This window comes from Muntiacus reevesi, chromosome 12 (assembly GCF_963930625.1).
Source record: "Muntiacus reevesi chromosome 12, mMunRee1.1, whole genome shotgun sequence".
Taxonomy (NCBI): Eukaryota; Metazoa; Chordata; class Mammalia; order Artiodactyla; family Cervidae; genus Muntiacus; species Muntiacus reevesi.
This window is the reverse complement of record NC_089260.1, coordinates 67,323,766-67,347,220: the sequence shown is the minus strand read 5'-3', so window position 1 is coordinate 67,347,220 and position 23,455 is coordinate 67,323,766. Positions and strand designations below refer to the sequence as shown.

The 23,455-nt window shown below is 47.3% G+C and overlaps 1 protein-coding gene across 7 annotated transcripts in view; it reads left to right on the top strand.

Moving 5' to 3' along the window:
* CYRIB (CYFIP related Rac1 interactor B) overlaps positions 1 to 10,966 on the top strand; it is a 142,199-nt gene extending 131,233 nt beyond the window's left edge. For all 7 annotated transcript variants that reach the window (XM_065902987.1, XM_065902990.1, XM_065902985.1 and 4 more), the window contains 6 exons: positions 156 to 233; positions 2,246 to 2,362; positions 3,361 to 3,440; positions 4,671 to 4,797; positions 6,282 to 6,352; positions 10,223 to 10,966. In XM_065902987.1, the coding sequence (XP_065759059.1) occupies positions 156 to 233; positions 2,246 to 2,362; positions 3,361 to 3,440; positions 4,671 to 4,797; positions 6,282 to 6,352; positions 10,223 to 10,286 (537 nt within the window). In that variant the 3' untranslated portion in view covers positions 10,287 to 10,966. The remainder of the gene's footprint in view (positions 1 to 155; positions 234 to 2,245; positions 2,363 to 3,360; positions 3,441 to 4,670; positions 4,798 to 6,281; positions 6,353 to 10,222) is intronic.
* The last annotated feature ends 12,489 nt before the right edge of the window (positions 10,967 to 23,455 follow it).

Here is a 23,455-nt window from a genome sequence, read left to right as displayed (position 1 = left end):
GATTGTCATCTTGGATGATAATGGTTTTAGTTCTTAAAGTGGTATTACAAATTCGAGAATGTAAATTAACTAATTACAACTCTAGTAGATACTTCATTTAATTTTTATACTACCCTTTAATAGATAACTTTTTATTTCATAAATGTTTTCTTTAGATGACAAATCCTGCCATACAGAATGACTTCAGCTATTACAGAAGAACATTGAGTCGCATGAGGATTAATAATGTTCCAGTAAGTTAAAGTTCGAATTATGGTGTGATAATAATAATTCATATCTCGATTTGTTCAGTTTAATCTTTTACTCATTCATTTATTAACTCATTAATTCAGATAAAGCTAAAGATAGTAGTAAAGTTAATAATTATGGTCATCCACAGCTGTGGGAAGAAAGAGCAAAATGTAACAAACCATATGGGATTTACCACTTGGTTCTTTGTTCCACAGCTACTTCAGTAAAACTGCTTTTTGTCTGTATAACATTGATACAGAATTTCTCCTTGTTTTCTCATTTTTTTTTTTTTTTCCCTCATTTTAACTGCAGAAAAGTTTTGTGAATTAGTGGTTATGAGTTATTTGTCCCCATGTTCTCTAGATTGGAAGACTCTTGGGGAGAGGCTGACCCGGGCTAGGAACAGCACTAACCCTGGCAGGAAGGGGAGCGGGCTCTGGACCTCAAGCACATCTGTGTCTGACACCGCCGTGTGAGAACATGGCTCTGAGCCTGTTGCTCGGCTAGCGTAGCATCTCTTCTGGCTTGTTAGCCTCTTGACGTCTCATTTTAAGCTGTTTAATACTCTTTTCTCCTAGACATCAAATGCTACCTGAAGTGTGAGAAAAATACTATCTTTTTCTCTAGATATTTTTAGGACCTATAGTGTGCTAATCTGTATGAAAAACAGAAAATTTCTAGGATCATCCCTGGCCTCAAGTAGATAGTTTAGTGAAAAAATACTGTGTAAGTTTGTAAGGAGTGTCAAGTGGCATAAAAGGTAAAAATAAGTCAATGGATCATCAGAGACCAACACAATACTGTAGAGCAGTTGTCCTCCAGTTAAAAAACAAAACCAAAGGAGGCCATTGAGTAAGTATTTTATGAAGTCATCGCTCTTAGGACAGGCCTGGATCAGAAAGATTTCTTTTAATGAAGCGTCTGTTAGATGTATTAGTTTGGTTTTGCATAAGCCAGTTTATTCTGTAAGGCTGAACTTTTCTGTTTTTTTCATACTCACTATGTAAAGTAAAATGACCCAGTTTTCTGTTGTAGCCATCCTGCCATCATTCAAGACCAGAGGCACTGAGATCATCTTTGTAGTGCCCTTTGCTCTCAGTAATTAGTTATAGGTCAGTTCAGTTGCTGTCAAGTGCCATTTTTCTCAGATTTCTTCACTGCTCCCCTTCCCATCTCTTAGTACTTCTGTCCAAGTTAAGAGCCTAATTCCTACTGTTTCTGGCAACTGTTCTGTAGCTGCAGAACTTATCTTCTGGGATACTGTCTTTTTCTTTTTGGTACAGTCTGCCGTCAGTAGTTAACTTTATTTTGAAGATTGGCTAAATTGTTACTCCTTTCTTCTAATGCTAAGTGGCTTCCCATTACCTACAGAAGAAAAATATGACCTGAAGCTAAGATTTAGTCTGACCCCAGCTTTCCCTTCCAGCTTTCTTTCACTAGTTGCTGTCCCTTACTACAACTGACCTATTTGAATTTACACTCTGCCAAGTCATTTGAAAGCATGTTCTGCCCCCTGACTGGTTGAAATGTCCCGTGTACCTGCTCATCAACATCTGCCAAAGCCTAGCCCTTCCATGCATCTGTTTAGTTCCTTCCAGTCTTGGTCCTCCCCTCATCCCCCACTTCATTCCTCATCTCTTAGCATGTTACTAAGATAAGCTATGTGAATACTTGCTTGCTCCTAATAGCATGTGATGTCATAGTCATCTTTCTGTCCTCTGTGGCATTTAGATGGTCTCGTATACAGCAGGAAGCCCATTCAAGTTTCATTTCATGGTTTAATATCATTTAAAATATTTTTTAAAAAGTTAAACTTAAAAAAAATTTCTTTATATTTTAATCTTGTTCTTGTTAAAGGTAATGTAAGTGTTGTGTACATTTGAGGCTCTAAAATGTAAGCATATTTATTATTAATAGATTAGGAAGCATTAGATAGGCACCTTGCCTAGATCCTTTTATAATATTATTTTAATAACTTAGGAGCTGATATTAAGTGCCCTTATTTTCCTCACAGGCAGAAGGAGAAAATGAAGTAAATAATGAATTGGCAAATCGAATGTCTTTGTTTTATGCTGAGGCAACCCCAATGCTGAAAACCTTAAGTGATGCTACAACGAAGTTTGTATCAGAGGTAGGCATTTCCTAGGAAGTTATTCTTTGTGTCATTCCTCTTCAGCCTGTGTCTAGATAGGATGGGCTCAGTGAGTCCGCCACAGATCCTCTAAGTTGATAGATGTACCTTGTGCACTGCATCTGGTCCTGTCCCCTGAGACCCACGTGTACACGCCTGCCTCCTATCGCCTACCCGCTTAGGATGGGTAGTCGACACCCCCATGGTCTGCTGATCACAGTGAGGTCTTGACACTGTACAAGCAGATAACTTAAGGGGTTTCATCCCTAGTTCCTTTCTTTATCTCATCCCTACATCCACTCCCTCAGACAAGGCAGTGTTATTGGTTCTCCTTATTAAAGTGGACCCTGAGTCTGAGAACTTGACCCTTTACTACCTCAAGCTGCCTCTCTGGAGCACCCCACCTCTTCTTGCCTGGATTTCTGCTTTCATGCTCTGACCCCCTGTGGGCCTGTCTCCTGAGTGTAGCCAAGTAGTCTTAAGACCCAGACCACATTCCCTTCGTTCTTGGCATAAAGGTTTCCAGTTTGGGAAGTTAAAGAGGGAGGGGGTGGCATGTATACCTATGGCTGACTCACGTTAATATATGGCAGAGGCCAAAAATATTGTGAAGCAGTTTTCCTTCAATTAAAAATAAATAAGTTTTGATGGGGGGAAAGGTCTCCAAGCAACTTCCCAGGACCCTTAGGATCAAATCCACGTGTCGTGTGTCTCTTGGGGCCTCGTCTGCATGTTGTGATTATTCTCGCCCAGCTCTCAAATGTAAGGACTTCTTGAGAGATGGGAGGATCTCAGCTGTCTTGCTCCTAGCTGTGTCCTCAGAGCTTAGAATAGTACCTGGAATCTAGTGCATTTCTTTTTCTAGTGCATTTTTTAAAACAAAATTTAGAGGAGGAATCAGATTTTAAAGTTGATAATTTTTCATGTTATGCTAGGTTTTAAATTTTTCTTAAGTAATAGCTCTTCATCACTCTTTTGTTCTCTGTACACTTTTACAGAATAAAAATTTACCAATAGAAAATACCACAGATTGTCTAAGCACCATGGCTAGCGTGTGCAGAGTCATGCTTGAAACACCGTGAGTATTTGCTGATGTTTTTCACTTGAATCAGTCCTGTTGAAATGATTGACAAAGTTATGAATATGTCATATTTGGGAGGTGGAATTAAATATATCCCAAGTATATAGTAAAATTAAAATAATTACACAGCTTAATGTAGGTTCTGGTTAAATGTATAAAGTACATTTGGTTTTCAGGTTCAGCAGACCATCAGATGCTTCAGAATAGGGTTTCTGTGTGCTTTTGAGGGGATAGGGGAAGAACTTTAAAGCTCGTCTGGTTATGCCTCTTAGATATTCTCTTTCCTTTTCAAAGAGCACTTTGCCTTTTTGCTAGAGGGCTAGAAATGTTCTTAAACGCTATCGCTTCCTCTCAACATTAGTTATTAGTTCTCGGTCTTCTTTTTTCTCCCTGACACTACCCTAAATTCTTTCTGGGTTTCTCCTCTCTGTCAAACCATTTGTAACATATACCACAATGTTTTCTGTCTGGATTTTCTTGTCAGCAGGCAGAAAGAATTTTTCCTATATTCCTGAATAGTATGATTTTATTATATAACTTTAGTTTTGTGGAGCTTTTTTCCCCCAAAACGATATTGTATGCTCATCTTATTGGGAAACCTTTTGAAGTAAGAGAGCAACTGCTTATCATCATAGCGTCGTCATTCTCATCTAGGGGAACAGGGTCCTGAGGAGTGAAGGGACTTGTGCACGGTGACTGACCTCACACACCTGCTTGGGTGTCTCCATTGTGGTCTGGACTCTTTCTGCTATGCCATTGCCTTCCTTGTAGGCTAAAAGTGCTGTTTCCTTTTTCCCATTTGAGAGAAAACTATGATTGAATTTTAGAATATTAAAATCCTGCAATACAGTAATGTTTAGATCAAGTTAGCATCTATAAATGCCAATACTTTCTCTATTAAGCTAGTGGCTTTTCTCATCAAATTGATGATGACAGCCTTTCAAAGCAACCCTCCCCAAACTTTTACTTTGGGGCTACTTTTAATCTCTCTAAAATTGTCTGATCTCCACTGAGCAGAAGGGGTGAGATACCAACATGCATATAGAGACCAGAATGTAGAAGTGATAACTGTTCCGCCCCCTCATTTCTCTGGAAATCTCGTTGCAGAGAAGGTGAGGGTATAGTCTTAGCATCCCTTTTATATATCAGCAGGATAGAACTTTGAGCATCAGCCAGCTCATGAGTATGTGATGGGCCTCATCCACTTTTATGTTTCCTACCCTCCAGGGAATACAGAAGCAGATTTACAAATGAAGAGACAGTGTCATTCTGCTTGAGGGTAATGGTGGGCGTCATAATACTCTATGACCACGTGCATCCAGTGGGAGCATTTGCCAAAACTTCAAAAATTGATGTAAGTTGTATTTGTTTTTTATGTAATTCCCAGTAATTTCAAACATAAGTGGAAACCATAGACTTTTATTTAAGGAGCTGGCTGGCTACACTCTGTCTCAGAATTTAGTTTTATAGTTTGTGATAATGGTAGGTTTTGGTTTTCTCTTCTCTCATGTTATTTCTTATAGCCCAGATACAGGTGGAATAGAATGAGTGAAGGTAACTGCAGTTTTAGAGCATCTCCTTGTGGGGAAGCCTCATTCATAGAGTGGTACTTCCACATATTTGGCAGTATATGTAAATAAATAATGAAACATAAAAAAATCCTTCTATTGTGTCCTTTCATTCCTTTGACCGAAGACCATTTTTAAACAAAAGCTTTACTTTCAAGTATGTATTAAAAGCCAGTAGAGGTGCCCCAGTGAAGAAAGCTGAAGACTATATACTGTCCCTTCTCCTCCCAGTCATCATAATTTGTGGTTGTAGCCTGAGTTTTTCTACTTTGTAATTTCTCGCCTCACTCTCATATCTGGTTCATGAGAATTTTAACCAGTATTTACTGAGAATTGTCTTCCAGTTACCCTTTGACAGACTCTTGGCATTTCATGTATAGAGGACTGATGATTAGTCAGTCTTCTTATCTTCATCTATCCTATGTAAAGAGAAATAAATCAACATTTTTTGAACCATTACTGTGTCCCAGGAATTTTAACATTTGTTCTCTCATTTAACTTTGAAAATACTCTTAGGATTTAGGTGTTATTTCCCCTGTATTAATAGAGAAATAAAGCTTAGGGAGATTTCTTAATGTAACTGCTAGTGAACGGTACCTGGATTTTGAACCCTCGTCTCCATGGCTTCCAAAGCCTGTGGTGTTTCTGCCATGCTCTGCTTTCTCACAGTAATCAGGCTCATCTTCCTTGCGGATCATTTTCATCAAGTTGTTCCCTTTCTGTGAAGCCTGTGACGAGTCTCTGCTGCCATCCCCATCAGTTTCCCATGAGTCCTCCTGGCTTTTGAGGCCTTCTGTGAACTGCCCTGTGCGATTCACCTTAGCCCTCTGCATGTGATGAGCTTCCTTACTTTTTTTATTGGGTTCATCTACCTGGAAGGTGCTTCTTTTTCTTACCAGTGTGTCCATTCTGTCCTTTAAAAGGCTGCTCAGCAGCTTTTCCAGAAAGTCCTGCATTAGTAAACCCTTTGTTTTCTCGTTAGTGTGATTGGCACTTCTGTTCGTCTGATTTGGTTTCCAGAAAGTTTTGCCTGATTGACAAATTGAAAATAACACTTGGGTAGATTTTCCCCCCCTATTCTGAGAATAATTGTTTTGACATTTCTAGTGTGTAATTTCTCATGAGTGCCATAGTTATGGAACTGGTTTAACTGTTATTAATTGTTTTGAGAATGAATGTTTTGAGAAATATTAACAGTATTAACTGTTTTGATAATGAATGTTAGATGAAAAACCAGTGTTTCATGTTTTCTGTTTTGTTTTCTACTTAGATGAAAGGCTGTATCAAGGTTCTTAAGGACCAACCTCCGAACAGTGTAGAAGGTCTTCTCAATGCTCTCAGGTGAGTACACGCACAGATACATGTGGATAGGATGAACATGTTAAGATGTTTCAGTGTGTGAATAACACATAAATGTTAGAAATGTGAAGATCTCATGTTGCTTATTGGTAGTCTTGCTTTCAAATATTGGTCACAGTATTTTTTATAATGAAGAATGTGTGTGTGTATGTGTCCCACTGAAAATAGCAGTTTCATTTCTTTGCCGTGGAGTGTGACTTTCACTTTTCTGCTCACCTCAAAGGAAGGACTGCTTATTTGTTGTTTTAATAAAAGCAATTGTATAAAACTCAGAAAACAGGAAAATTTTAAGAAGAAAATATGGAACCGTCACTATTTTGAAATAAACCACTATTAACATTTTGGTATATACCCTTCCAGTTTTTTTTTTTTTTAAACATTTTGATGCATATCCTTCCAGTTTCTTCTTAAAATACTTGTATATAGTCATAGCTTTATATAAAAGTTATCTTTTACAAAATAATATTATACAAACTTTTATAGCTGAACTTTTCCCTTAGTATAGTGTAATTATATTTCTGTGTTTATACTACAGATCTTTATTACTTTTGTGCATTTTTTATAATGAAAATAAAGCAGTCATTAGTTGATGTCTGTCTTCTCAGTTTAGACTTACTTGATTTAGTTACTAAAGCTCCTTCAAATCCTGGACATTTTTAAGTGAAAATCTCAACCCATTATAGAGTCTTGACTACAGAGATTTAATTGGTAGTTATCATTTCCCTAATGTAAAAGATGATTTGCTTGTTACTTGATTGTTTTGTGTTTGAACACAAAAACTGGGTGAACGCAGATATTTATTCAGTGACTTTTTGAAGTCATAGGCCATTGCAGTGCATTGTAATTCAGAGAATAAACTGATTTCCAATATAGTATTACCTTCTTCACATGTTTCATGAGCAAAACAGATAGTGTATTCTTTTTGGACACTTAGTCACATCTGGTGCATCATTAAGCAGAATCTAGGCTGTGTCATTTCAGCTGCGTGGAACCGTGAAATTAGTTTATTAAGATGATGAAAAGTATTCTATAAGCAGTGACTGTCTACATAAAGATGGTCTATTCTGGGGTGGGGGTTTGAAGAAGGCTCAAAAGGGAGGGAGAGAGAGATATATATGTATGTATCATTAGCAACTGATGCTCGTTGTTTGGAGGAAACCAGCCCAGTGTAGTAAAACAATTATCCTTCAATTAAAAAAAATAAAAAGGAGGCGTATTCTAAGTGAGAGCCAGAATGATTGAGGAACACAAAGTAACAGCCGAAAAAATCCTATGTCAAACTCTTTCAGCCATAAGCCTATCAGAAACCTTAAGTTCTTTGAGTTTTTTACCCTGGAGACTTCTCACTGATTGTATCAATATTTACGGTATTGTGATTCTTGCTGCTTGATCCCTTTCTGAGGATTCCCCATGTCGCAGTCAGCCTGAGCTGTCTCCCAAGCCCTTTCCTTTCTGATTGGTTAGGCTCTTCCAAAGCCAGCAAGTGACAGGAACTCTTTCTTCCCTGAAGTAAGAAATAACAGAGGTCTAGGAAGTTTTAGTGTAACATTTACTTACCCTGAAGAGACTGTGCTTCCAACAGTAATTTAAACACAGAGTTCACTTCTGTTTTTCACAGTGTAGAAGTAATTTGGTGTGGGACAGAGGAGGGCAGTCAGTGAGTACAAAGGTGTTGGTGCCCACCCCAAACACGCTGTGTTTGAGAGAAAGGGGGAGAGGACTCACTCTCTGCCAGGTGAGGCGAGAGCATAGCTGTAGGTTTCCTTTCTAAATAATACCACAGAAGTCAGAAAATAAAAGTTCACTGCAGAGATGACTCCTGAGCTGTTCTCACTCATAGTGAAACACATATGCTATGTCCGCTTGTTATTTCCCCCCGGGAGATTTTGTGAGGTTAACCAGCATACCTGTTGTGATGTAGTAGTGGTTATAATTAGTAACAGTTTTATATCACCGTACATTTACCATGCAGTTTCATGTCTGGGGCTGTATTGCCTCTTCACCACAGCTTAGTGAGGTAGCTGGTGGTATGGGCCAGTGGGGGTATCTCCATCCTACAGTAGATACCTGAAGCTCTTGAGAGACTTAAAGATGGTACAACTAATAAATGTTAGAGTCTATCTTCAGATTCAGGGTTTTATTCTTAAAATCCCATATACTTGATACTGCATTATCAAGCTGCAGGTTTACTCTGAGATTAGTCATTCTGCATTATCAAGCTGCAGGTTTACTCTGAGATTAGTCATTGCGCTCCGGAATCATCTGGATGGAAGGGAAATGCAGATTCCCAGGTTACCACCTCCAGAGAGTCTAGTCTCTCCGTTAGGTCTGGGGAGGGGTTGTGGTGCAGGCACCTCATTTTATAAACAAGCACCCTGTGTGTTGTAGATAATGTTGGTACTTTGAGAACACTGCTTAAACTAAACCAACCTAGCTCTTAACATGCTTCACTCAGAGTGAAGAAGATACTGTTCAGAAAGCGTTTTGGAATCCCAAAGTGCTGTGCAAGTGTTGTTATTTCTGTCTCTACAAAATAGAACACATTTTTGCTGCTTCATTTTCTTTTTTAAGTGAATAGCTTTTTTATTACAGATGCTCACTCCATCCTTTTCCTCGGAGTCAAGTTTTAAATAATATAGTTGCATGTGTATATATATATAGTTGCTTGTTTTGAATACTTTTCTGTAGTAATGATATAGTTCCCTGCAACTGACACTATGCAATGAGGAGAAAGCAATGAGCCATGTCTATATTTTACAGATGGAGAAAAGGAACCAAGTTTCTTTGATCATAAGAGAAAGAGAAACAAAACTAGAGCTGGGAGTTCAGGTTCAGTGCTAGATAATTACCTTTTTTTATTAATTTATTAAGTTTATTCTTAAACTTAAGTAGTATTAGTAGTTGCTTTTCTTCAGTAGAAAAGTCATATACTCTTGGAAAAGGACTTTTGTGTTTATGTGTAAAGTGAAATAATGCCGTTCATCTTCACATATACGTTGCATTATTTTCACTTGTATTAGATGCCGTTAGCCTTTTCTTGATGAAAATGTGAGGATGAACTGTCTTAAATACAAAGGAGAACAGGAGTTTGTAAACTACTTTTGTAAAGGACCAGAGAAAAAGCAAATATTTTAGGCTATATAGGCCCTGTGGCATCTGTCAAGCTATTCAACTCTGCCCTGGAGAAGGAAATGGCAACCCATTCCAGTATTCTTGCCTGGAGAGTCCTGTGGATGGAGGAGCCCGGTGGGCTACAGTCCATGGGGTCGCAAAGAGTTGGATCGACTGAGCGACTTCACTTTCACTTGTAGCAGGAAGGTGACCATAGACAATACTTAAGTGAATCAGCATGGCTCTGTTTCAGTAAACTGTTATAAGCACTGAAATTTGAATTTGATGGAATGTCCACATTAACGTGAAGTACTATTTTTTTTTTTTACTTTTTCTCTCAACCATTTAAAAATGTAAAAATATGCTTAGCTCATAGGCCATACAAAAATAGATGATAGGTTGGATTTGATCCATGGGCTTTAATTTGCCAGCCTTTGATACTGGACAGCTATTTTCCTTTGAGAGGAAAGTTATAGATAATTGTTTACTGTAGAGTCTAACCAAACCTTTTCAATGAGGGAGGTAGTTCTAAATGAGTAAAGCCGCCGTTGGATGTTCTGTTTAAAGGTAGGAGGCGCATCAACCATCAGGGACTGAAATGGGGTAAAGCTGGACTGAAGAGGCCTTCTTTTGTAAGACAAGATCTCCTGGCCAGTTGTTGCTCTTACCGTAATTACAGAACCTGATGCAGGTTGTGGTTGTTTTTTTAACTCCCTAAAATGGATGTTTTTCCCCTCATAGGTACACAACAAAACATTTGAATGATGAGACTACCTCCAAGCAGATTAAATCCATGCTGCAATAACAGTTCTGGAAAAGCACCTGCTGTAGACAGAAGACAGTATTCTGCAGTGACTGAGAATGCACAGTTTTTAGTGATTGCAATTACTATCTCATTTACTCTTGCTTTTTATTTCTTTCCTCTGTTCCTCTCCCTCTTTTTTAATCATGTTCTTGATCTTAAGACTTCTTTTCTGTGCCAAAATCAGTAAAGTTATACTCTGAAGGGATATTGTCCTTTCAAACAGGCCATCTAAGGCAGCTAATTATGCATCGCATTGGGGTCTCTACTGAGAAAAATTCTGTGACTTGAACTAAATATTTTTAAATGTGGATTTTTTTTGAAAACTAATATTTAATATTGCTTCTCCTGCATGGCAAAACTGCCTATTCTGCTATTTAAAAACCCTCAATGACTTTATTTTCTACTGCCGCTTTTTTCATGTGCAGCCAAAATAAAAATGTTTAAATTAACTGTGTTGTACAAATGGTACCCAACACACACTTTTTTTAAATTAGTAAGACTTTTGTTTAAAGTTTTAAGTTTGCATTTTGACTTTTTTTGTAAGGATGTATGTTGTGTGTTTAACCTTTATTAACTAACGTTAAAAAACTGTGATGTGTGCGTAGAATATTACGTATGCATGTTCATGTTTAAAGAATGGCTGTTGATGATAAAATAAAAATCAGCTTTCATTTTTCTAAGTGTGGTTTGGTTTACTGATATTTTGTTTCTGGGTCTCTAGAGTTTTCCCTATGTGTATTTTTTGGAACGTATGTGTACAGTACATTTTCCCCTCTTCTTTTAGGGGAGAGCTGGGTCTTTTTTATTACTTTAATTGCTTTGAAAATCTTGCTGAGTACAACAAGACTAGTAGTGGTGGTGGTGGTTTAGCCACCAAGTTCTTTTCCAACTCTTTGTGACCCTTTGGACTGTAGCCCACCAGGCTTCTCTGTCCATGGGTTTCTCCAGGCAAGAATACTGGAGTGGGTAGCTATTTTCTTCTCCAGGGAATCTTCCTGACCCAGGGATTGAACCCTGCATTGCAGGCGGATTCTTAACCGAAACTGAGCCACCAGAAAAGATAAGACCTAGTAATCTTGTCATACTTGACTTTTATCCTTGATTTACTCTTGCATGGATGTAGCAACAGAAGGGAAACTACACCTTTGCTCAAAGGGCAGTTCTCAGGAACTGAAAGGTTGCAACTTGAAATAGTATGTGGAGGGAAGAACAGTCCTGAGTACTGGGAGGAGAGTGAGTATATGAGGGACTTCTGAGGAGAAACTGAAGGCTGCAGTGTCGCTGGTGGTAGGAAACTTCGTGTGCTTATTACTTTAAGATCATAAATCTTAACCATAAAGTGTCCTAATGGGGAGAAGCTGCTTAAAGTTTGTCTAGTCCACCCATGCTGGATTAAGGGTTATCTATGGGAGAAAATCCCAGAGAATTCCATCCATGTCTCTGACTCACTAGTACCAAATGACCATGCCCACAGCCTGTTGTGGTAGAATCTCTGCTCTGTCACCTCTCTGGCCTCGGCCTGCCTCTCTGCCACCCACAGCCTGCAACCAGCCAGGCTCAACTGCGTGCTGCTCAGATTGTTCTACTCGGTATGACATTTCATAACTCGGGTCCCACTGGTCCCTGAGCCTGTCATCACCTTCCTCCCTCACGTTCATCTGAGGAATGGCAGCTCTTGTCTTTGGAGGATCAGCTTGTGTCGCCTCCTTGACAAAGCCTTGGGGATAACACGAGCCACCTTCCAATAAAGAAAGATGTAAGGTTAAATAGTCCCCCTTCCCCGAAGGTAAGTCCACCTGGAACCTGGAGATGCCCCGTCATTTGGAAAAAAGGGTATTTGCAGCTGACATTAAGTCAAGGATCCGGAGATAAGACCATCCTGGATTACATGGGGTCCTAAACCGAATGTAAGAGGAAAGAAGGGGAACTGGACATAGCAGAGCCCATGTGAAGGTGGAGGCGTGAGTGGAGGAAGCTGTGTGTCTGCACACTGAGGGTCCAGAGTCACCGGCAGCACTGGAAGCAGGAGCTTTCTCCCAGAGAGCCTCACCAAAGAAACCAACCCTACCAACACCTTGGCTTCAGAATTTTGACCTGCAGGACTGGGAGAGAAGAAACGCCTTGCTTTAAACCATGCAGCTGAGGCTAGTTCATCATGGCAGCCCTAAGACTCATACAAGTGTCTCATCCACCAGTGCTGCCGTCTCACCGGACTGCTTTCCTCATCCCGTGAGAATTTAAGAGCCTCATCTGAAGTCCCTTCAGCGTCCCAAGGATTTTTCCCAGTACCTGGATCTAAGGAGGTGCCAAGTATAAGTGCTTGAATGGATATAAATTAAAAATGATGTCATGGCTGAAGTAGATGCAGTAATACTGCTGTGGCCTTTGCAGTTAATGTATTTTGTGGTCTCCACATCAGAGAACAAGTGGAAGTTTCTTTCAACCTCCGACCAGGCCTCAGCAAACTCCTCTGGGAGCCAGTCCTCCTGCCACCTATTTCTGTACAGCCTGAGAACTAAGAATAGTTTCTACATTTTTAAAAGGTTGGCAGAAGTCAAAACTATATTTTGTGGCATGTGTAAAATACATGACATTCAAATTCCAGTGTCCATAAATAAAATGTTACTGGAACACAGCCTCACTCATTTGTTTACATGTTACTTTTGGCTGCTTTTGCGTTACAACAGCAGAATGGAATTCTTGTGACAGGCCATATGGCCCTCAGAAAGTTGACCGATCTCTAGTTCCAAGAACAGGTGTCTTTGAGAACCTCAAAGAGGTTGAGGTTGTTGGAACCACGGAACAACAGTTTCCGTGTGTGGGAAGCATGGTCCTGCATAATTATAAGGAGCCATCTCTGTTTCCAGAAAGTAGGTTTAGGTTGGTTTAGTATTTACCATTCAGATAGTAAGAAGGTCCTCCAGATCTGATCTTTATTCATGTCTATCCTCAGAATGAAGGATTGTGGGACTGGCCACGGGCTCATCAGGAAAGAGACCAGGATTAGTAAGCAGGTCTGCCCGGTGTGCTGGAGGGAGGCGTGACTCCGCTCTGCAGGTGAATCTCCTACCGCTCTAAGCCTTTTACCCCATCAACCTCTAAAACACAGCCTAGTTGGTTCCGCTTTACTCATCCGGTACCCCAGCCCCTACGCCTCCCTTCTTAAAGTTGCTTCCTGTCTTACACCGGCGACACCCCTCATGATGTGTTCTTCATCCTGTTTCTGCAGCCCTCAACCTATCTCTGGATGAGTAGAGCTTCTCACTTGGCTGTTTCCCCACTTTAGAGATTTGGATTAAGAAGCATGCTGAACTATTTTGATTGCTCCAAGTATTTTAGACTTAAGGCATTTGTGCTCAAACCCAGGTCTTTGAAGTTGAAATGCCATACTGATTCCATTTGAGATGGCTGTGATTGCTACTCCATAAATTCTTAGAAAATTATCCCTTATTTCACATATTTCACAGTCTTTACATGGTGATCCTAGAAGACGGTGGTGAAAAGACCTGTAGATTAAAACTCAGGAAACCCCACCCACATTGCTTCTTTGGAACTCTGTCTTCCCGGTCTGTAAAATGAGAGTGAAGACAGTATCTCTAACTGTTGATTCCATGTCATGCAGTACATGTCTTATCTACACTGTCTGCCAGATGCTGCAGCATTCGTGTGAACAGTCACAACGCAGACTCCGGAGGTGGTGGAGCTGCGTTCAAAACTCGTAACGTTGGATGAGTCTCGTGTGTCCGCGTTTATGAAATGGAATACTTGAAGTACCCGCCCCTCTGCTGCGGCCCTGGGGGCTGTGCTGGCTGGGGCTGTACTGTCTGTGTGCACCAGGAGTGCCGCCTGCCCGTCTCGTGACCATCATGATGTCTGTATTGTAGCCTATTTCAGAAGTCATGTCCGTGAATGTGTATGGCTCTCCACTTACCCCCAGAGTTGTCCCCAGCACCAGTTCTGACTACTTTCCTCAGTCTAGGAGGGCATTATTGGGCAAAGATGCCCAATTTTAATGATCTTTAGAGATCCTATAACTGATGAATAGTAATCACTTACTGTGATTGCTACTAGTGTGTAATCACTCACCACTTACTGTGGTGCTGTGTGCCGGTGCTAAGTCGCTTCAGTCGTGTCCAACTCTGTGCGACCCTCTGGACTGCAGCCCGCCAGGCTCCTCTGTCCATGGAATTCTCCAGGCAGGATTACTGGAGTGGGTCGCCATTTCCTCCTCCAGGGCATCTTCTAGATGTAAGGATTGAACCCGCGTCTCTTAGGTCTCCTGCACTGGCAGGCAGGTTCTTTACCACTGGCACCACCTGGGAAGCCAAACTTCCTGTGTGTGTGTATGCTCAGTCGCTCAGTCGTGTCCGATTTGGGACGCCATAGACTGTAACCTTCCGGGATCTTCTGTCCATGGGATTCTCCAGGCAAGATTACTGAAACTTACTGTGAGGTAGTGCTGTTTCTCATAACTGGGCAGGCGATTAACTGCCTATTTGAAACCAAAACTAGCAGCGTAATTATTTTAAACACAGCGCTCTGGTCTAGTGGTAATTCCAGCAGTGCTCACAGCACATTCTGGGTTCAGAGACTGTAGTACCTGTTCATAGCCCACCTAGACAGTGTCCTAGGACCGAAGATGAGTGCCGGGTGGGGCTTTTGTGGAGGACAGCAGCAGTTTTCTGGGGGTAAGAAGAGGGCATGTGGGGAGCAGAGGCAGCCAGTGGGGAGGGCAGAGCTGTAGAGGCCACCAGGAGACTGGCTTTTGGTCTATGCATCAGCAGGCTCAGAGCGGAGGAGTGACCGGATCTGATGTATTTGATAAGGTTCACTCCAACCGCTGTGCCAGGGACGGAATGAGGTGAGCAGGGACAGAGGCAGGGAGGCCGGGCGAGCCACTGCAGTCACCAAGGCAGAAATGATGGCGGGTTGTTGAGTGGACGCGGCGAGCAGGGACCAGAGCTGGGATATGTTTTGAAGGCAGAGCCCCCAGGGACCCTCCACAGACCGGATGTGGGTGTGTGACAGAAGAGTCCAGGGTCATCCTGGCCTGGGGCCTGAGCACCTGGGAGGAAGGGGCTGGGGCCGGGTGCCAGGAGCGTGCCCTGCAGAGTGAGGGGTGGTTTCTAGGTCCCGGAAGCACCAGCTCCTTGCTCCAGGCAGGGCTTCTGCTGCGGGCACCTGGCATCCGTTGGTCTGGTGGCGGGGGTGGGGGTGGTCCTCCAGGGAGTATTTGGCCGTGAGGGGCTGGGAGGAGGGGTAGGGCTGAGGAGGGTGGACCGCAGGACAGTTTGTGTAGGGGAGAGTCTCCACTCTGCAGATTTGATCCCTTTCTGCCCCTCTCTTGCTTTACGACTTCCCTGGGCCCCACTTCCCCCATCTGTAAAAGTCAATCTCCGTGGTCCCACCTCAGACCTGCAGTAGCTGTTGAGGCAACACTGGCTTCTGGGGTCCTGAGAGCGGAGAGCTGTTCCCAGGGGTCAAAGGTGGCGGAGGCGCCTGTGCCCAGACCCGCGGGGCCGCGGCGCAGCTCAGCTGTCCCCGCTCTGTGGCCAGCCCCAGGCTAACAGCTCCTGGAGCTCCGGACTTAGCTGCTGAAAGGAGAGTTCAGATAAGAATCATCCCGTGAGGGCCGGTGGGTGGGCTCGCTAGTGGTCCTCCAAAGGGAGGCAACCACCATATGTGAGCTTGCTATTCAAGGGTCGCAAACATGAGAAGACATGTTCAGAGAGGTGGAGAAGCTTGCCTGAGGTCACACAGCTACTGACAGGGCCAAGTTTCAGTCGAAATCTGCTGGCCTCAGAGCCCTTGCTCAACGTATTATTTTTCTCCAACTTTGATGACAAAATCCTCACTTTCTACAATAGAACCAGTTTGATTTAATTAGTACAGTGTTGATTCATTTATGGCCACCTTTCATTCCAAGAAAGTTTAACTTAAAGATATACGTGTTATGAAAGAATAGTATGTGCTCACCAGACCACAAGAGAGAAGGCTTTTGTTGCCACTGGACATCCATTCCCTCCCCAGCCAAAGGGAAGACTTTTGCTGGGAGAGAAGACTGGCCAGTTTGTGTGATGAGATTTAGAGATGGAAAGAAAGGATTTTCATGAAGATCATGTATATGGACTCATTTAATGTTCTTTAAGACACACATGAGTTAAACATTAATCCCTTTTAAATTACTTGTGGCTCATTAACTTATTAAAACGTGGGCCTCTCTGAGCCCACAGAGCAACAATGCAGGAGGCTTGATTTATTTGATGGGCTGGACAATTCCAGCAGTGCAGAATGAAAAACATGTGTGTTCTTGTTTTCCCCACAAGGAGGAGCCCCTGTTCACACTCTTCAGACAGAACTGAGGACGCTCAAATGTGGTGAAAGCGTGACATTGGTGCATTGGTTCCAGAGGAGGGCCTTCCAGAGATTGGTGTGAGATCTGTGAGGACCCTCTTGCCTGAAACCTCACTTCTCAGGTTACAGAGACTGTTTAATGGCAGGCAATATACTACACTTTTTTAAAAGTAAGTGTATCAAACTAAGTTACTGAATCTTTCTGCAAGATAATTTATATAAGTGATGGAAAAATTACTGAAAGGATAAACATCAGAATGTCAATATTGGTTATTTCTGAGAAGTGAAATTAAGGAGATTAAAATGTTCTTCATTCCTTTCTGAAACTTTTTTTTACAGTGACCACTGTTTTGATTGTCAGACAAGTTTCACTGGTAGAAGAGAACATATCAAGTGCGTCTGCTGGGTGATCTCCCTGCCTCTGAGCGCTTACTCATTTCCGTCTGGGTGGGCTCTTCTAGGAAGAGTACGGCGCTGGAGTGGGGAGACCTGGTCCTGGCCTCAGGCTCTTCCTCGGACCCCCATGCATGGCCTGACACACGCCTGTGCACACCCACACTGCCCACTGTGCACGTAAACACTCACAGCCCTGAGCCTGCACCCCGGTCCGTAGTGAAATCCCTGAACGGTGCCGCTGGGTGACTACAGAGCAGTTTGACCACCGCTCTCATTTTACAGGTGGGGAAACGGGCTGAAGGAGAGTGCAGGGCGCTGAGATGAAGGGGAGGCTGGCCAAGTCCTCTGTGAACCCAGAGAAGGTCGGGCAGCTTCTTCCTCAACAGCGATACCATTCTAACAACGACATGCCACAGGAAGAGCCGACACCCAGGCACTGTGCTGAACGCTATATTTACAACTTTTAAAATTCTCACTATAATCCTACGGGCTAGGAATTCTGATCACCCCGTTTTATTGGGGGGGGGGGGTGATTTTACAGGAGAAAGCAGCACAAAGAGGGCAGGATGTGCCCAGAGCTACCCAACTGTCGGCGATGGGGAGGGTGTTCCGGAACCAGCCTCTACAGGCCCTCCTGGAAGAATCTGATCCAAGGTAGGACTTGAGCCTAATTGGGGCCCCGGCTGCCCCAGACCTGGATGGGCGACTGAGGTCTGGGGGCCGGTCCTGAGAAGGAGAGACGAGTGTGAGCTGAGCCGGGCAGAGCCCCACCGTCACCTGGGGCCACCTGCATGGAGGCTCTGGGCCAGCCGCTCCCTGGAGTCGAGGCGGCAGGGCCCCTCGGGGAGCATGGGGCACCCTCCTCAGGCATCAGCCTGGAGGGCCGCGGGGCTCGGCCAGCAGCTGCATCCCTGCGAGGGACGCTGTAGAGCGCAGACAGCTGCGGCACCGCCTCAGGGTCCTGGGTGACTGGGTGGCCTGGGCCCCGCAGCTCCAGCCCACAGCTCTCCACCAGGCTCCGGGTGAGGGCTGCGTGCTCACGCTGCAGCCAGGAGAGGACTTCCAGGGGCGGTGAGAAGCCATCTGGTTGTAGTTCGGCTCTAAGATGCTCGCCACCGGTCAGGAATCACCCGGGGCAAACACACAGGTCTCCCAAGGCTGGAAGCAGCGGGACTTGCCCTGAGGGTGGGAGCCTGGGGCCTCTGATCACTGGCGCACACGCCCCGCCCCACCCCCGCCACCACACCTGAGCCTGGGGCCTCACTCCCTGCAGAACTGGGGCTCCAAGGACCGAGCTCCCCAAACGCGCCCTTCCCTGCGCTGCCTGGGGCCTGTGGTTTCCTGCACCCCAAGGGCTCCCAGCCCCTGCATACGCAGAATTCTGCATAAGCAGAATGCATATGCATTCTGGCTGGAAACCCACCCCATCTCTTCATCCATTAATTCCTGAATTGCATGGAGGGGCCCCCTTTCAGGAACACCCCTGGGCCCCGACAGCTGCCAACATAAGTTACACAAGACCCAGCGCGTCTCCCGCCCTGGGCACTGTGTGATCACCTGTTGGAGTCTCCACTTGACCAGCCTGTGTTCTCGGGCCTGAGCAGAGGGCCCGGCACAAGGCAGGAACCCAGCTTAACCCCTGAAGGAGCCTGCGTGTGGCTGCTGTGGTGGTCTGGGTCCACAGGGGTCGGAGCCCAGTGCGCCCCCCTGTGCCCCCGCCCCAGGCTCTCACCAGCTCCAGCTGCTGGAGCAGGACACCCCGCTCCAGGCACTGGGCCAGCAGGCAGTGTTGGGTGGCCCTCAGCGCTGCAGGGAGATGGGGGTGAGGGCCACCACGGGCCTGCGGCTCCCGGGAGGACAGGCTGGAATACTGGGGCCCTGAGGTGGGGACATGCCCCACCTGGGATCTCTGGTGCCATCTTTCCCCAGAAGGTTCTAGAAGGTGGGATCTGTGCCTGCCCTGGAAGTGCTGCATAGCCTTTGGTAAGACCATTCCATGCCCCTCAGTTTTCCTAAATCACAATCTGTCAAGGGTGTGGGGGGAGCTTCACTGACTAAGGGCGTTCGTAGCTCACCTCCGGGACTGGTGGCTTTGCGAGGTGGTTACTGACCGGGAGATGGTGAGACTGGCCCGGGCTCCCCATGCCGAGCCAGCACGAGAACCCGGCCCTTCCTCCAGCCCCAGCCCATGGCGTCCTCTTACCGACTAGCGCTCTAAGAACGCAGAGGACAGCCCTGCTTCTCGAGGGCGACAGGCCGCCGAGGGGTCCCGGAGGGCGCTTACGATGAGGCCCCCGGGGCCACCCAGCTGTCCCGGCATCCCTGTGTCCAAGGCCTGCTCCTGCCGCGGCGGCGGGGAGGGGGGGGGGGTGGCGAGGAAGAGCAACAAGAGGCAACCGTGGGTGCCCTTCTGTCCTGCGTCCACGCGCCCTGCCACCCAAGCTCTCGTCCCCACGCCCTGGGGCCCCAGCCCCTCACAGTGCCAGGGACGCTGGGACGAGCCTGGGCTCAGCGCCAGCAGTGCTGAACCACCATCCCTCCTTGGGCTTCGGGGAGAGCCTTGCACAACAGTGGGCGCAGAGTGGCACCCAGTCAGCAGGGCCCCGGGAGGTCATACGCCACCAGGACCCAGAGCATCTTCCATTCCTGCCACTCATCCCCCCACCCCCTCCCTGCCCTGACCACCGGGCCCCTCACCCTGTTTTCGAGCTTCTATAGGGCCCGCAGAGGCTCTGGAGCAGCTTCTGGAGGGCGCCCAGCAGGGAGAGCTGCGGCTCTGAGGGCAGCCTGGCCATGGCCTCCAGATGAGCCCCCGTCTGCCTCCTCGGGCTCTGGAAGTCGGGCTCCTCGCCGGGGGCCCTGCCTGTGGGGCAGGTGTTGGCACCGCTGCGTTCTCTGCCAGGCTCCTGCCTGGCGCCAGCCCCAACCTGATCAGCCCCGGGGAAGCTCCGTGTCAGGAAGAGCGCGCCTTTATGTGCTCACCCCTCCTCCTTCCCTGGTACACAGGAGGCACTCAGCACGTTCTGAGCACCTACTGCATGCCAGGCGCTGCACACCTATGGGGCTTATCCTCACCTTCCGCCTTCCACCACCTCCCTCTCCTCCTCCTCAGTCGCTCACCCTGCCCAGGGCTGATGCTTCAGCTCAAGGAGAGGCCACTTCTCTGCCCTGTTTTGTCTGTTCCTCAGACCCCCGGGCTGAGACCCCTGCACCCCATCGCCCCTCCGGGATGGCTAAGGCAGGGCTTCTCAGGGTCTCAGCGCCCCTGCAGAGGCGGGCGGGTGGGTGAGTGGATCTGGCAGAGGGGCCAGAGGGCCCTGCCTTCTGCCTCCTGTTTTGTTAACCATACAGGCTGCCTCCCTCCGGAGAGCCTTCCAGGTACCCAGTGCTGCCCAGACAGCATCACCGATCTTCCCGGCTTTGGTAGAAAGCCCCGACCTCCCCTTGTGCGGTGGGGAGACCAATGCTAGAGCTGGCACCTGGAGCTGGCCCACGAGCCCCGTGCTCACCGTCCTCCCCACAGCCTGGTCCTGGTGCTTCGAGCGCATCTCCATCCCCCCGGGGAGCGTGGGGTGGGAGGGGGGCCCCGACAACGGGGTCAGGGCCTTCTCCAGAGTGGCAGTGATTTCTGGCTGGGTTCCTGAGCTCCTAGCAGGGGTCACTCACCTCCACTGGCATTTTTACAGAACTTCCCTTCAGGCAGGTACAGAATAGCTGCGTGGGAGCAGAAGCAGAGAAAGGTCCCTGGACCACCAACAAGCAGGCCCACCCCTGGTCCACATGATTCTCTTGTGTCTCCCTTCCCCAGGTCCAATGCCCTGGCTCCATCCCCACCCCTCAGGGCAAGCCGGACACAGGTGGGGTGGTGAAGCCTCCCTGAGATTTGGCCTGGAAGCCCGCTCTCCTTCTCCTTCCGGCTCTGCAACTCCTGAAGGAACGAGGGTCTCGGAGTCCTGTTTCCTGCCGGGGGTGCCGGTGGGGGCAGAAGAGACAGAGCTTGGAGGCGCTCTCCAGGGCCCCCCTGCCTTGGGGCCTTCTGCAGTGTGCAGCCTGGACTCTGCTGATATGGGCGGGGGGTGGGGGGTTACAGCGGGCGCCTGGCCTGTATTCAGGAATAGAATTCAAGGTCAGGTGGGGGTGGTCGGAAAGGGGAGAAACAGAGGACTCTCAGACATCTGTCTTCTGCAGGACTTAAAATGACCAGCCCAGAGGCTACCACTGGGCTTCCTGCCAGCTGAATCGAGCAAAAGGCATATGTTACTTAGTTTATATGGTGTTTAAAAATGTTGAGATAATATTAAAATTGGTGGTAGTGGTGATATAGTCACTCAGTTGTGTCTAACTGTTGCGGCCCCCTGGACTGTAGCTCGCCAGGCTCCTCTGTCCACGGAAATTCCCAGGCAAGAGATACTGGAGTAGGTTGCTATTTCCTTCTGCAGAGGATCTTCCTGAGCCAGGGATCGAACCGCAGTCTCCTGCATTGCAGGCAGATTCTTTACTGACTGAGCCACCAAAACCGCAGTTTTGGCTTCTCTCAAGAAAAACCAAAACAGTGCCACGGAGCTCATATTCCTTCCCGGCAATAAGTAGGTGCAGCTGTCAGCTTCAGCAGGCCTGCATCCCCCAGTTTGCCAGAGTCCCCACCATGCCCTGTTGACTTACCCTTGACAGCTACCGCACTTCTGTTTTTCTGGCCTTAAAAACAACCAGGGGTTTGAAATCTCTGACTTAACATGAGTCCCTCTCACTGCCTACTCTCCCTTGCCCGGAGGCGGGGGGGCCCTGCCCCTGGGTTTGCTGCTAACAGTGGACTCCCCCCATCCCGAACTACTCCTCCGAAGGCTTCTCGCCAGGCCCTTGAATGACCGGGACCTTGGGGCTTTTCCCTCCTGCCTCCGACCCCGGGGACCTGGGCCCAGGGAGAGCAGAGCCCAGCCCGCCTGGCTGATGTTCCCACCTCTCCTCCACCAGGGTCTCCCAGGCGTGGGGGGCACCCAGAGCAGCCACACAGCCAGCACGGAGCCACGGCTCACCAGGCCGCTGCCCGTCGCGCTCCCCTGCTGCCCCGGGGCCAGGCTCACGCCCCCGTCACGGCTCCCGCCACTGTCTCCTGGAAGTGGGTGGGCTCGCTGCTGCTCAGCTCTATGGGGAGAGGGGTCCAGGCACGGGCCAGGGGGCCGGGGGTCACTAGGCCTCTGCCTCAGGCCCCAGTTTGGCCTCCACGTCTTACTGGCTCGGTGTGACCCCGGGGCAAGAAGCCCTCGACTCCTGGAGCCTGAGTTTCCCCATCTCTAAAGGGGGCAGAAGAATGACAGGGTTTTCCCTCCAAGAGTGGTGGTCAGTGTTTACCGAGGAAATTGCCGACAGGTCCCTGCCACCCAGCAAGCACTTGGTGCAAGTCAGTCACGATGGCGATTGAGGTGATGATGATGAGTACTCATCAGAGAGCCGGGACAGGAGGAAGGAAGCGGTGCGCCCTGCTCCCCACGGCAGGCACGTGCTGCCTGGGGTGCCCCTGGCGTGAGCCTGGGTGGAGGGGGCGTCGGCTTTCCCCCCTAGGTGGACCCTTTCTCGAGCTGCCCTGCAGTCCCCTCCACTCTGCTGCTCGCCAACCCCACCGGGAGGTACCTGGGATGGGGGAGCCAGGCTCCAGGGCGTCCATGAGGGAGAAGTCCGAGGGGACGAAGGGGGTGTCCCAAGGCCAGCGGGGGCGTCTGTGCTTCTTCCTCACCAGGCAGAAGGGGCGCAGGTGCAGGGTGCTGGCCAGGCTGTCCGCGGGCACCAGCTCACCCTTCCGGCCCAGCTCTCTGACCAGGCTCATGGTGTCCCTCGAGACCAGCGATGACATGTTCCTTGAGAGGTGAGAAGGGCGGGTGTCACCCAGGGCTGTGGATGTGGGGGGCCCTGGTGAAGCTGTCAGCCTGCTGAGTTTCTAACATGGTGGGGGGGGCCTGAGCAGAGGGCCCCCCCACCCCCATGCCTGGGTGCTAAAGTCAGCATGTAGGTGGAAATCACAGGTGGTCAAAACCCCCTGGAACCATCCTTCCAATCACCCCCTACCTGCCTGCATGGGACCCCAAGAAACTCCAGGACCAAGGATGCCTCAGTCTGAACAGCTGTTCCCTTGGGAATGTTGCCCTGTGCCTTGGTCTCCTCATCTGTTAAGTAGAAGTATATCCATATTTACATAAAATATTTATGTGTGCTGTGCTTAGTCGCTTGGTTGTGTCCAACTCTTGTGACCCCATGGACTGTATCCCACCAGACTCTTCTGTCCGTGGGGATTTCCCAGGCAAGAATACTGGAGTGGGTTGCCATGCCCTCCTCCAGGGGATCTTCTCCACCCAGGGATCGAACCCAGGTCTTCCGCGTTGCAGGCGGATTCTCTACCATATGAGCCACCAGGGAAGCCCATATTT